Genomic DNA, 13,660 nt, shown 5'->3' on the forward strand with positions numbered 1-13,660 from the left:
AATAACATTCAAGTGTAGTTCAGAATTCGAATAGGGAAATATTGGAGTGGAGTACTTGTTGAGTCCTCGTTTCTGTTCTCGCTATTGTCTGGTGCGCGGGGTTGGATGGGATGGGATGAGATGAGATCATTAGGTAGAGTGGTATTGGTGAATGCGAGGTGTTGTATAAGTGGAGTGAGATGGCCTGGGATAGTTCGGTTGGAGGAAATGGAGTTTGGAGATGATAGTGATGTGAGATGTAGGGAGATGGGTTGCGATGGTTTGTAGGGTGTGTGAGTGAGATGGGGGGAGTGGAAAGAAGTGAAAGGGGATGGGATGAGATAGGGTGGTGTTGGATGGCTTTTGAGGAGGTGGGTTGAATGGAATGGGAGTTTGGAGATGGTGGTGGTGGTGGTGGTGGTGATGGTATAGAATGGAGTGGATAAGTGGATAGGGTGGTATCGTATGGTTTGTAGGGAGTGGGATGGGATGGAGTGGTTGAGTGGAGTGGAGTGGAGGGATGTTGTATGGTTTTGCGTGATGGTTTCAAGGAAGTTGAGTATGGTGGTGGTTATGAGGATTCCTGGGGGAATGATGATACGGGATCGTGGTGGTGTTTTCGTGCGGTTCTTGTGCAATAGTTGCGATGGTTTTGCAAAATTTGATGTTGGCGAGGAGATGGCGGGGGGATAGCGAGGGGAAGGGAGGGTAGGAAGGAGATGGTGATGATGCCGTTTCTGTGTAGTGGGTGTGTGATGGTGTTAATGGTTTTGATGAGTTTGGTGGTGATAGCAATAGTAGTAGTACCATTGTACTAGGAGGGAATTGGCGAGATAGAGATGAGAGTTAAGTGGTAGTAGAGGTTCGTAAATGCGGAAGTTTGTGTTTTACTCTGTGTTGGATGAAATTGTGGGGTTGTAATGAGTGATGGGGATAGATTTGATGGTAGCGATTGTGCCATTGATGATGGTGATAATCTGGATGACCGTAGGCTGGGGATAGAATTTCGGAACGGAGAGGGAGTGTAGAGTAGATAGTGAAGGTAATGAAGGTAATGAAGGTAATGAAAGAGGAGGAGCAGTATACCAGTGCGGTCGTGAGGAAAGGATGGAGGATGAATGGGAAGAGGGGTTGGTGATGATAAGCATCTGAGAACATGAAAGGCTATTTTTTTACTTGGCTTCAGACAGATCTTACGGGTTGGTGATAAGGATGGGCTTAGTGGCGGTTCTAGATGGCCACGGTTATGCGCAAAAGAGAGAAAAAGGAGTAGGGAAAATCTCGGAGTAGAGGGCAGAGGAGAGTAGGTGAAGATTCAGATTCATTCTCATTTGTTCTTTTGGGAAAAGAAGAGATAAGGAGTCTTCCGATGTTGCAGTGAACTCTGAAATTGTGTATGGTTAGTTGCGCCCGCAGATGCTTTTTTCTTCCCTGAGAATTGTTTAACAAGCGGTGCGAATTTCACATCGACGGGAAGCTCCCGACATTGAATATAATTTTTTCGGTTGAATTTCCTCGTTTACTGAAACCGTAGCGGTTGAGTATGGCGTACCCCCTTTATTTTGATGAGATGAAGCTACCCGTGATAATATCAGAATTTCTGGGAAGCAGTGTCTTTCCCGAGAAGTTTGAATTGATACCATCAATCCACCGTCGGGATAATGGCAAACGCGTCTGAAGTCTTTTCTTCTTTCTTTTCCTTTTTTGAGTAAGCTGGTGCATAGGATACAAACAAACACTCTTAACCTGAGGTTGCAATAGAAAGTTTTGCCCTTCTCTTTTCTATCTTGGCTATGCTTTCTATGTTCATTATATTTCAGAATCTTCTTTCACTCTTTGCCTTCATCTTGGATAACGACTTATACATCATTCACTATGTCTTCCTTTGAGTTATCGACTCACATTTCGGGACAGGGTGCAATGGCTGCATCGTGTTCGAGAATTTAATCGCTTGGTAAGAATTAAATCACTTAGTTAGAGTCCTGCCTTCACTAATGAATGATTACAGATGGCGGGGTATTCAAGGACTATCTGAGCTGATCGTTCTTGACGAGATTATCAATCGTCTCAAAAACGCTCTCAAACCTTCGGTTGATTTACTACCAGCGGATGATTTTGATATGATATGGGGAACAAGTACTGGAGGGTAAGTCTCACTCTTCGTGATTTTCTAGCTTGTGATAGATTCTTACCAACTCTAGTTTGATCGCATTGCTACTTGGTCGATTTTGATTTTCAACAGCAGAAGCAATCAGATGGTATGTTTCAATGGGGAAAGAAAATTTCAAGAACCAAAGATTGAAAAGTTTGCACGCTTATGCATTTGAGTAATCTAATATATAGAGAGCAATGGAAAAATGTGCTAGGCTTAAATATGGGAATGGTCATGGCAACGACAGGATGCTTATGGACGAAGAAGAGAGCTCAAAATTTAGTGGTCGAGACTCTGGACCTTTTGAACAAACCGAAAATGATGGTGGGAAGCGAGTCATAGAAACTGGAATTATCAAATTATGTCAACAAGGTTTGAGTGTCAATTCCTTGCAAGAAGAAAAGCTACGATAATGCCGAAGTCATCCAGACAGATCTCTTTTCGCGATGTATTACGGAATTGGGTGAAAATTAGTTCAAAACAAGGCTTGCAAAACCAAAGTTATTGGTAATTTGGAAGTTTCACGGACGCCATCGATATGCTTTGGATTCGCAACGAGAACTTCTCCGTCAAACCGAACAGTATTTTGGGGGCGAGTATTTGCTCGAAACCCGTATTGGCAAAGAGCTTTGTTATACATTACGGAAAGTAGAACGGGAAGTGTAAAATTACGAACTTAGGAAAGAATGCCATCTTTTAACTGATGCTCCAGCTCCGGATTGAATAATCCAAGGCAAATGATGATCATCTTCTCCGGGTCTTCATGTACCCAACACTCCACCTCATTTCTCCCACCAAGAACCAGACCTCGATACCCTTTCTCTAGCCAAGAAGATACATCTGCGTTTCTTCCAAGTTCACCCACATTTTTAGTTGTCTTTCAAAAACAGGCTACCGGAATGAGGTGGGAGGCCAAGCGCAAGAGAAGTCAAGCCCTGGACGTGACCGCCGACTAATAGGGAAATCGATTGTGGTCGATGGAGAGGAGAAGGACGGCAGACAAAAGACATTTGTTTTCTAAGGATCCTCTCAAAACAGAGTCCAAATGTCCAGCTTTGTCACGTTTCAGCTGGAAAAGCTCCAGTTGCTCTGCAATTTATACTCTGTAAACAGCCGCATTTGCATGGATGGTAGTCCCCCTCCCTCCGCGACACATCGGCTCTACCTCGGTTGATATACAGTATACCCCACCTTCCTCCACATCTGTTTTTTTGTTTTTCCGTCACATCTCCAACGATACCATCAATCTACAGAACTCAACCCACCTTCACCACAATGCCTCTTTCATTCCCCATTTTCAATGACTCTTCTGAAGTCCTTCAAAAGAGTCTCAGTGGATCAACTAAACCACAATACGTGATCTTTTTCGCCTCCCTCAAGCCCGAGACAAACGAATCTTGGTGTGGAGATTGCCGGAGCGCGGAAGGTCCCTTGACTGAGAAGCTTCAGATAGCTGCAAAGGAGGATAGGGTTAAGCTTATCTATGGGGGATCTCAGGCTGAGTATGTCATCTTTACCCGGAAGCTTGGTCAGAGGAGAGTCTAGGGTCACTGGTGTATGTGAATCGGTGAGAATGGGAAGCTAATGGAAATATCTTGTCAGATGGAGAGATTTATCACCTGGAAAGAAAAGTCTCTGGAGAGATGAGCCATGGGGTATTGATAGATTGCCTACCGTGGTGAAGATTACTGGGGAGGTGAGTTACTTTAATCCTTGCTTGCTGTTTCTTAGCTCATGTGATTTAGAAATGGGAGAAATTGATCGAGGAAGATTGTTACAATGAAACGAAGTTGAGTGCTTTTGTTGAGGAATAGTTATTCCAAGAAATTTGTGGAGCGCCCTTTTACAACTACTGCAGCTCGCGTTGTCACTATCACTAGGTATCATGAATCTTCATTATCGCAAATTGTGCTGTCTGCGTGCTTCTGTTGAACATAATCGTTACATTTTACTCTCTATTCAAATAATTGTTAGTGAAGCAGTTTTTCCCAGAAGATTCAATACCATCAATCACGGAGCCCCAAATGATTCCCGGTCTTCAAGTCTCTCCCGAGCTCGCTCTTGGTGGTCTATATCATCACCATTGTCCTGTCCAATCAAGAATTCTTCCCATCGATAGAATTCCCCCTCGACCATACCAACTCTTTCTTCCAGCTGGGACTCAGCACTCTTCATTTCATTTGCGCTTTCGTTTGACTTCAGTCTCTTGGATCTTTCAGGAGTTTCAGCCTCCAGCATCTTCATTTCTGAAAGCTTCCTCTTCCCAAGTGCCTTTCCACCAAGGCTAACGAGTGCCATATCCTTAGAAAGATTGTCCCATTCTTGATTAGGCTGTCCCATTTGTGCAATTGTGTCGATTGCCAATTGTGTGGATGGGAACATCACTTGGCCGGTTAGTTCATCGCGCCATTGGAATTTGTCGACAAAGTACGATGGTAGTGTATGTCGTACGATACCGGTAGTATCTAGCTGAACATACCGATCCCTTCCATCGCCCTTCCTCTTCGGTCGTTTCTCGCCCAGTCTTTCCCGATTCTCCAATGCCTCTAGTGCTACCATGGCTCGCTCATGCGCAATGTAATAGGACATCCTCCACTCTTGATACTTCTTCTGGCTTTGGAAACAGGCGCTGCCAGCAGACGTGAAGAGTTCGTACCCGAGTTCTTGTGGGTGTAAATCCATCATTCTCCTATTAGGATAAGCAACAACAGACAAGCGCATGAGAGGAGTCCCTGCGGGCAATTCTGGAATTAGTACTGGCGATACGTAGCGTAGTGATGCTGGTGTATCGGCATCGTATCGTCTAGGAGCAATACCAGCATGCCAACTTTTCCCAGAGAACACGAGAGCTGACAAGGGTGCAGTTGGACATACAGTTCTCTCGCCTAGCAACACAAAACTTCCTACGTGATAATCAGGAGGCGGGTTTCCGAGGAAGAATAGCACTGTAAACATATTGGCATGATCCCGCTCGTCGATGTGTCCGTGTCCAAACTTTCGAAGTCCATCCATACCTTCATCTATCTCGAGATAATTTACCTGTATACTAGTGATGGTGTTGTTTTCGTCAGCACCAATCGTGAGGGGAGGACGTTGTAGTCGACGCTTCGCTCGAAATTCATCTCTCATTCCAGGCGCATAGGTCTCGAGTATTGCATTCGCAATGCTTGTGAGTTCTACTACCAAATCTCGATTGTCTCTGTCAACGTCGCTTCGAAGTATGACTCCGTTTTGAATACTGTGCCGGCCTGTACGTTTTTGCACCGTGATTCCGAGCTCGTAGATCTTTGCATGGCCTTCCATAACTTTACGGCTTCGTACCTTCGCCATCGTGGTATGTAGCTTCGGCTGCAAGTCGGGATGCAGCATCTTTTCTCGAACTTGAACCAGGCGGTTGAGAAGACCAACCTTCTCAATCTCGGTTGCAGAAAGGTATGCGTGGTCAAATCGCTTGCCATCAGGTGCATTAGGAGCTGCTACAAAATGACAAACACCTGGCTCTAGTCGAATGTAGCCAATTTCGTTAAGTTCCTCGTCGGTATGTTGTCTACCTACGTCCAATTCAGGAGGGATTGTGCAAGACAATTTTGCTAGTTTAGGGCCTCGCATCTTCGCGTCAATTGTGTGTAGCCAGTATCCAGAACCATTGTATTTGACGTCTTCGTGGAAACTAGTAGTGAAGGGGCGTAATTGGTCCATAGTGCTGTGTTCTGTATTTAAAATCTCGAGGTTGTTCGAGAGCGATCGAAGTTCTTAATATTGATCATCTGTGTGCCGAGGAACCTCTGGCGAACGAAAATGAAAAGTGAATATTGTGGCTTGCATGATATCGATACAGCAGCCTCCTTGTCATATGTGGCAATTGAATCACAAACGGGAATAGCTTGCTCCGGTCTTCTCACAAATTAGCATGCAAGAAAGATGTTCAAACCTTGTACATCCAAATTCCATAGATTCATCCTATTGGACTTCACTTTCATTACCCCTTCTTTCCATCTGGTGCTAAGCCGGTAATTGGTGATGGTTCCACAAACTTAGGCACAGTTGAAACTAAATATGAGTTATCTACTTAGGTAAGGAACTATTCATGACTGCGTTGGTTGACCGAAGAGCTTTTCTGGAATTGGGATGCTTGTTTGAGGAAATTTCTAACGTCTGTCTATATATGAATTTCTCTACCATAGCGCTGAAACATTAAATCAACCAAACGAAGGTCCAAGAATCCTTATTCATTAATAGTGGGTATTCTACGTGCAATCTCTCGAGGAGAACTCAGAATAATCTGTAGAATCATAACTAATAGCATCAACTTGATTGATAAGTGTAAATTACTTTAGTATATTATGGTTGTAATCGTTCTTAATCATATCCTTGGGAAGAACTAGCGCCTCGCTAGCCAGTACAGCCTATTCATGATCACACGATAGATATTTCGACAGTAACCCAGAGCACAAAACCAGTTCCATCTGTTGGCATTTCCCCCTCCATATCATTACACGGAACGTCTACCCTCCAATAACCGATTCTTCAGTCTTCTCTGCAAGAGGAGTAGATTACCAATCAGAGTTGGGGACCCAGCCGGGATTTGCAGGAACAGTATCCACACCTGGATCAAACGCACGAGGAGAATCTAGTTCCGTGAAAACCGTGCCTCCTTTGTACTCACCAAATCCATCATATGCCTGTGCTATATCTTCCTCCGAGTTAGCCAGCTCTTTGCAAGGCCCGGTAGCAACCAACGCGATTGTCTTGATGGCCATGTCGCGAGAAGGATATGTCTTAGCTCCAGTAACAGGGTCGATCCACCAGAATAACCCAATAAACCAATCGGGATTAGTGGTTCCCAAATCTTCCCAATCCCCAAGATCTTCGTAGTGTGCGGTGAACTTTTTGGTGATAGCCCTCTCTTCTTCGGTGAGCAAGACTCTCTTGTTCTTGCCGGTTTTGGTTAGAAGGGGTTCTTGAGTATCGTTCTTGTCGATTTCATCTTCCAACTGCTTGAAGTATGCCAAGGATCTCTCCTCTGCGTCGTGAGATAGATCGTCGACACCATGCCAGAACATGTCTGGAGTAAAAGTCATCATCCACCACCAGTTTCGAATCCACTCAGGGAAGTGCTTCTGTAAAAGCACTTTAGTTTCAAGCGATGCGATCAGCTTAAACAATACTTCTTGCTTAATGAACAGCCTTAACTTCCATTCCTGGTGTGTTCGAATATTCGTGAAGACGTGAAGGCCCTGTGCTTGCCATATCTCAATGTTCAATTCCTTGAACTTGGGAACTAGAAGTCTACGAGTCGGATATATTACCATGTTGCATCTCATCTTATTTTCGGCTGCAAGGGGACTTAAGGCAGGAAGTGGAACCGATGGAGCTGATAATCGTAGGGGATGACCTGGGCCTACCCATTCTGGATAGAATCCTGCGCCAGCACCACAGTGCCATGTTCTTCCGGAAAAGATGTAGACTTGGAAAGGGGATGCAGGGAATATGGTTCTCCAGGTAGTGTTGATGAAATGGCCGGGACAATACCAATCGTCAAAATTTGACATGAAGAACACGACGGAATAGGAAGTTGGTTGATCGTATTTATCGCAATGTAGATGTGCCTTCCCTTTCAGAGCGTCCGTGATGGCCGTTCCTTGCTTGGTGTAATTCAGTTGGATAGAGTTGAGCGTTGTATTCGAATCCTCGCTGAAGGTCATCGCAGCATTTCGATGCCATTCAATATCCTGAAAAGAGTGGGTATTCTCGTACCCAGGAGTCCATATATCAAGCAACTTCTGGCCTAGATTACGAGCTTTATGGAAGAAATCCTTCTTCGAATCGTCTGTATCTCGACGCAGAATCTCTGCCAGCTGAAGTCTCTTAGCTCCGTGTCCAGGTTGCTTAGTGACCCCAATTTCGTATTGCATACCCTTCTTCTTTGGATAGTAGCTATATTTGCGTTTCATCGTGTCTGCCAAGCCAGTCTGAAAGTCTGGATGAAGAGCAATCTCGCGCAGCTTACCAAGCTCCTCCAGAAGACCACATTGCGCTAGCTCTCTCTCGCTAAGTCTGAGATGGCTTGTAAAGTGGGTGGGAGGTTTATCTGTATGGTGTGCTTCGAATTGGTGCTTCTCGCCACCTTTCATGAAGTGGTAGCCAGCTTTCTCTAGCTCTTCCGCCGTGTGGTATCTAGACTCTGAAAGAATAGCAGGAATGGTATGGGTAATTCTTAACCGTTCGTTGACTGTAAGCTTTCTTGGGTAGTCGACCAGGCTGTAAATCCACGTGCCGTTCTCGTATCTTCTGTTGTAGATATCTTGTCGAAGCTGAATTTGATTATTCATGGCTAATTCTGGGCTAGACTAGATTGTTTGAGAGATTGTTTGAGTTCGATGTAAAATAAAACAAAACAAAAGAGATTTAAAGAAAACTGATAGAAAGTTGTGTTCGTTGCAGCAAGAAACAAGGTTGTTGAAAACAATTCAAATTCAACTACAGCAGCTGTGGGCCGAACATACTCCGATCCATTCTGATGAAATATCCTCCGTTAAATTTCTTTTGTCCAGTTAAAGGTGAGAGAATCGCAATCAATTTTCGGCTCCTATACTAATTTCTATCCAATTGACAAAGAATGAGCCTCGGACACGAAGTCATTGGTGAATTTTTGTGAATTAAAGGTCCATTGATTCCAAGATGCATTGCAGCGTAGTTCAACCACCAGTAATATTCGAACTTTAGTATATGAGATTCATGAAATAGACTTGTATATTGAAGTCAGTCATCGACAAAGAATTTTTTTTTCCGTTTCAGGTGACTTTGACAGTGAGGTAAGCTGGTTCGTCGCATGAACAGATACATACAATCTCCAAGTTCAGATAGAAAAGATCATCCTTATATCTAGACAGACATTCGGCAAACCACTAGGTCATAGAAAACGTTGAAAAACTGCGCCTGAAAAACTCTGAAAATGGTAAGTAAGAGCATTAGCAGTAATATTGCAATTTCCTGAACGAAAATACAGTGCTAGATAATCGGAAATGGATTGGTCAATAACTTAGCACATCTTTAACTTTTGTATGAATATAGAATCGGTTTCAAAAATAATGCAGAGAACTTCACAGAAAACCGATCAATCCCACCAAAATAAAGCTGATAAAATTCATGAAATGGACTCACTAATTGCAAGCTAGGAAAATGATTCCGGCACCAACTTCGAAATGTAAAGCAAAACAATAAGCACGAGAGTAAAATTTTGACTAGCACCCTTTGATGAGGGCATTCCAGTCAAAGTCTAGAACCAGAATCATTCAAGTTAGATTCTTATGGGGAAACCAAGCACCGTACTTGAAACCTGTATAATTGCCAGGCCATTTGCGATGAGAAGCTGTTGATATATGCTTCTGAGAGAAATCAGGCACCGCTGTGTGATGAATCGCGAAAGCCACAAACATGACAGACATGAGACAAATAACGAGTGGCACTCAATGACTTTCCGTCATGCGATAGCAAAAATCACAACCATCTGGCGACTTTTGGCGATTTTTGGATGAATTAAACCCGGCAAACATACACGAGTGCTATGATTGCCGAAACAAGCCCCAATATATCGATCTGTAAATGCTCAAACTGGAAGAAAATCTATAGCTACCAAGACAGTGATGGCACCATTGAAGGTGACAGTATAACAAATATACCTGACAAATATGCCCATCCTGATCAAGTGGTGGTAGCTCGATTTTGAAAACCACTGTTGAGAGTAACACGGCAAAATTGCTTGCTTTAATAGTGGAGTTTCTGATCTTCTATTAGGCAAACTGGCTGGTTTCGCTCGTATCTAACACCGGCTGTACACGGAGATTGTATACTGGTGGCAAATTCTCAATTGCAGTGCAAAGGCTTGGGTGTAAGAACACTTCTCTGTACGTAACTTCGACATTCGATAAGTGGCAAATATTGGAAAACTTTTGAGATGATATCATGGAGCGAAAGACTTGAAGTTCGGGGGAGATAATTTGGCTTCGCTATCGAACGATGTCTAGAAATAATGTTTGATGGTTGCTAATCTGGTGCCGATTCTCCCTCTTCTGTTTGGTATCATGCACACCCAATTTGAACATCAACACTCTCTCGTAACAACTTTATAGGCACCAATAGATGCAGATGTAGATAGTTGAAAGTTCACCTCTTCTCCTCTTAGTCCTGCGACTCATCCTGGTTGTTACGAGCCCCTTGTCCGGGAGGAGGAACCTCCAAATAGCTAGCCGTCCCATCATTAGTCTCAATGGGTGTGTATTCGCCTACGTGGGATGCCCCAGCTAGTCTAGCTAGTTCATCATCTGTCATGCTATATAAAATATTCTCGTCCACTGTTGATTCCGATTATTGAGTTTCGTTAGATGAGTCATAAGACGACACAATTGCTCGTCTCGGAAAGACTTCACTAATCAACGGCCCATTGTCGTTGCGCTAGAAATTTTCACTATTTTGAGGTGGAATTACCTCGCCATAAAATTGAGAAAGAATTCCAGTGAATTTTCTACGACCGCAGATGCACCTATCTCTCGGCTGACCATCAATAGAATTAGAGTTAATCCACTGCACCATACAATCCAGATGGAAGAAATGTCCACAATTCGGAATGAGTGAGGCTGAAGGCTGGGCATCAGAATATCCTTCGCGACAAATGGGACAAATGTCATCATCTTCCGGTGCAGAATTTGCTGCCAGTATTTCGGCGCTGGGACCATCATTATCTTGACCATCATCGTGTTGGCCATCATTGTGTTGACTATCATGATATTGGTCACGAGTATCTTCACAATCATGATCTTGACTATCATCGGTTTGTGGAAGTGAGATCGCAGATCTCAAAGTAGCAGCTTGAAGACTCCGACCATCTGCTCTACGACGATTGTCGTAATTATGTGACTGAGAAGTTGTTGGTACAACTTGCATGGCACTATGATGTAATCACCTTTCTCTGGCTTGCATCTCGCCAAAACGGTCGCAAATAGTGAACAAGGAGGGATCCCAAATAACATAAAGTCGACATTGAGTGAGTGCGGTGGACAACCCCCATCGGCAGGGTCTGGAAGCATATGCAAGTGCTCTAATTATATGTCCCCAGGGGAACGGGAACCATGGCCAACTAAGGGAAAAGTTAGACCAAATCATGTAGTTATCGCAAGAAAAGATGATTAGCTTACAGGTTAGGGAGAAAACAAAGCGCTCTAACAATTCGTTTTGCTGACCAGGAGTCAATAAATCATGAAATTCGGCACGTACTTCTGGCCAGTATGTTTGGAGATCTCTTCGAAACCTTAGCTCATCACATCGGCCATCCTTACGCAGGAGATCAACGATCTCGGGAAGTCGTGAACGGTATACCATTTATGGAGGGGATATGATCCTAAGATTGAAGTTTGCTGAATTGGGATTGTATCTTGTAAGTTATTCTGTTGCAAAACGTTTTTTTTTGTTGCAACATTGTTGATTTTGTTCACTCAATGTGGTAGGTACGATCGGTCAGTCTCGTCTTCAAATTTTCTTCCGTTTCTAGCACCCACTTTCATTATTCAGATACGACTTTGAATCGATCTTAGCCTCTTCTTGTTTCTTTATATATTCAATCAGTGACTGAGCATTCGATCTCAAACGATCTCCAAGAGGACGAAGAACCGGAAGAAGCAAAATGAGCATCTCGACTGGATCTTAGTTCCCTTTCGTAACTACAAGAGGTCGTTATACACCTTCCTGTGAACAAAAGACGCGAGGACATTGGTCCCATCACACCCCCTGCAGAAAATCATCTCTTCTGATGGTCTTCGTCAACTATCATACATACAAAGACTTGGTTTATGTTGGCAAGAGGCCTACGACTGTTAGATGATCCTAACCAAACAACTAATATCTCAAGTTCATTTTGTTGACTCCAGGTCGTTGGAGCATTTGTTTGGTTTGATGCGGGGAGGAAATTTGCCTGCACTAGTTTTCATGTCCGAGTGTAAACACTCTGGCTGTCAGTGCCAAACTGGCTGTGAGGCATCGTTGAGTTTATGCCGCTGCGTACGCTTGTACACAGACTCATAAAGACACATCAATAAAAGCACTCAGCACCTATATCTCCTCCCTCGGTGACCCAAGTTTTTAACATTAGATATCAGCAACATATACGCCTAAATCACCATGATAATAGCATCGATGTTACTCCAGAACAGCTATAGTGCTCTATTTTTGGCGTTCCGAAAGGGCAGCTATAGCTTCGCCGGTTCCTTCATTTCTTTTATCTGTACAATCTGTCAAAAGGTTCAGATTAGTCTTGAATTGGGTTTCGCAATTATTTCTCTTTTTGAAATCATTCGAGAAGGGAGTCGGAGCATCCCAAAGCACGCTGAGTTATGTGTTATTCATGCTCATCGATGAGATGGTTCGTCTCTTTCATTCTGTGGTTCATCAAATTATGAATGATGTTTTACTTCTATGAGGATCTCCTGGAATTATTATTGGTTATGATGAGAAGTTTCCTAAAATCACACCGCTGCCTAAAACAGATTCTGCCGTGATCGTCGTTCTTGGCATCAAAACCTTATCTGCACTACTCAACACTCAGTCCCTCACTTGTGAAGTTCTTGGGCTTGGAATTGCAGATCGCATATCCCATTCATTGTTTGCACTTTTCGTATCAACCATATCTCCGAACTAGCCCGAAAGCTAAACAACGGTGTTCATCATGGCGTATATCCTTTACAACCCGTCGAGCCAGTTACCCCACTCGATCTACAGTGTGTAGATAAAGATCATACCTTTCAATGGCCCGCATCCTTCAATCAATTATCACTATTGCCTTGGTAAAGTCACTCGGCGAACAGAATGGTTCAGATATAGCTAGTGCTGGCGGGGTGCAGACCAGTGTTCATGTTAAGTAGGCTAGGGTGGAAGCAACGTGTGATTAGAATTTACACGATGATATGCTTAGGATCTCCCGGGATGGAGCGATAGAAGACAAGGGCAGACGTGTCGGTATAAATTTCGTATCTGGTAGAGCGCAGTTGAGTTTCAGTGAAGCGAAGCTAGTCCTATTGCTTTCACTCTCTCTTTCTGCGTTTTATATTACGGTCCGACGTTTAGTTATACCCACAGCAAATTCTTTCTACAGGAGCTTTGCTTCGCTATTTGGTATACTCAGTCAAAGTTGATTTCTCGTTCTTGATGAATAAACTGAAAATCGTCCCATTGGGGTTTCCCATCTTTGGAGCTACCCATAAACTGGGAGTCAATTTGGACTGAGCTGTTCCTGCATAGGTGTATTCTCATTAACCTTGGTATGTTACCATTTCCGGTAGCTCAATTGATGGCTTCGTATATTATATCCAAACGAGCGTTGACAGCGGTCCTAGCTTTCGGGTCTCGCTTTTGCATTGATTGCATATGTCATAAGCTTAGCTCTAACGTGCATGCTAATTATAAGGTTATTTTTCTCTCCAACTTTCATGGTTGATGCATTCGTTCTTACTCAATGACATCAACAGCAAATCATTCGGC

At 43.6% G+C, this 13,660-nt stretch overlaps 5 protein-coding genes across 5 annotated transcripts; 2 read left to right on the forward strand and 3 right to left on the reverse strand.

Moving 5' to 3' along the window:
• Positions 1-1,854: 1,854 nt before the first annotated feature.
• On the forward strand, positions 1,855-2,544 carry EAF01_010427 (uncharacterized protein; the record flags this gene model as incomplete). Its single annotated transcript, XM_038918684.1, has 4 exons — positions 1,855-1,910; positions 1,988-2,125; positions 2,222-2,237; positions 2,323-2,544. 4 exons carry the CDS (start codon positions 1,855-1,857, stop codon positions 2,542-2,544), a joined length of 432 nt encoding a protein of 143 aa, XP_038765909.1.
• An 862-nt stretch (positions 2,545-3,406) lies between these two features.
• EAF01_010428 (uncharacterized protein) lies at positions 3,407-3,945 on the forward strand (the record flags this gene model as incomplete). The annotated part of the gene is made up of 3 exons (XM_038918685.1): positions 3,407-3,633; positions 3,734-3,827; positions 3,877-3,945. The coding sequence occupies 3 exons, from the start codon at positions 3,407-3,409 to the stop codon at positions 3,943-3,945; spliced, it is 390 nt and encodes a 129-aa protein (XP_038765910.1).
• Positions 3,946-4,141: 196 nt separating this feature from the next.
• Positions 4,142-5,830, reverse strand: EAF01_010429 (uncharacterized protein; the record flags this gene model as incomplete). Its single annotated transcript, XM_038918686.1, has 1 exon — positions 4,142-5,830. The coding sequence occupies one exon, from the start codon at positions 5,828-5,830 to the stop codon at positions 4,142-4,144; it is 1,689 nt and encodes a 562-aa protein (XP_038765911.1).
• Positions 5,831-6,684: 854 nt separating this feature from the next.
• Positions 6,685-8,463, reverse strand: EAF01_010430 (uncharacterized protein; the record flags this gene model as incomplete). The annotated part of the gene is made up of 1 exon (XM_038918687.1): positions 6,685-8,463. The coding sequence occupies one exon, from the start codon at positions 8,461-8,463 to the stop codon at positions 6,685-6,687; it is 1,779 nt and encodes a 592-aa protein (XP_038765912.1).
• Positions 8,464-10,312: 1,849 nt separating this feature from the next.
• EAF01_010431 (uncharacterized protein) lies at positions 10,313-11,509 on the reverse strand (the record flags this gene model as incomplete). The annotated part of the gene is given in 5 exon segments (XM_038918688.1): positions 10,313-10,463; positions 10,530-10,585; positions 10,619-11,078; positions 11,094-11,267; positions 11,355-11,509. The coding sequence occupies 5 exon segments, from the start codon at positions 11,507-11,509 to the stop codon at positions 10,313-10,315; spliced, it is 996 nt and encodes a 331-aa protein (XP_038765913.1).
• Between the last annotated feature and the right edge of the window lie 2,151 nt (positions 11,510-13,660).

The sequence above is a fragment of the Botrytis porri genome (assembly GCF_014898465.1).
Source record: "Botrytis porri strain MUCL 3234 chromosome Unknown BPOR_016, whole genome shotgun sequence".
NCBI lineage: Eukaryota > Fungi > Ascomycota > Leotiomycetes > Helotiales > Sclerotiniaceae > Botrytis > Botrytis porri.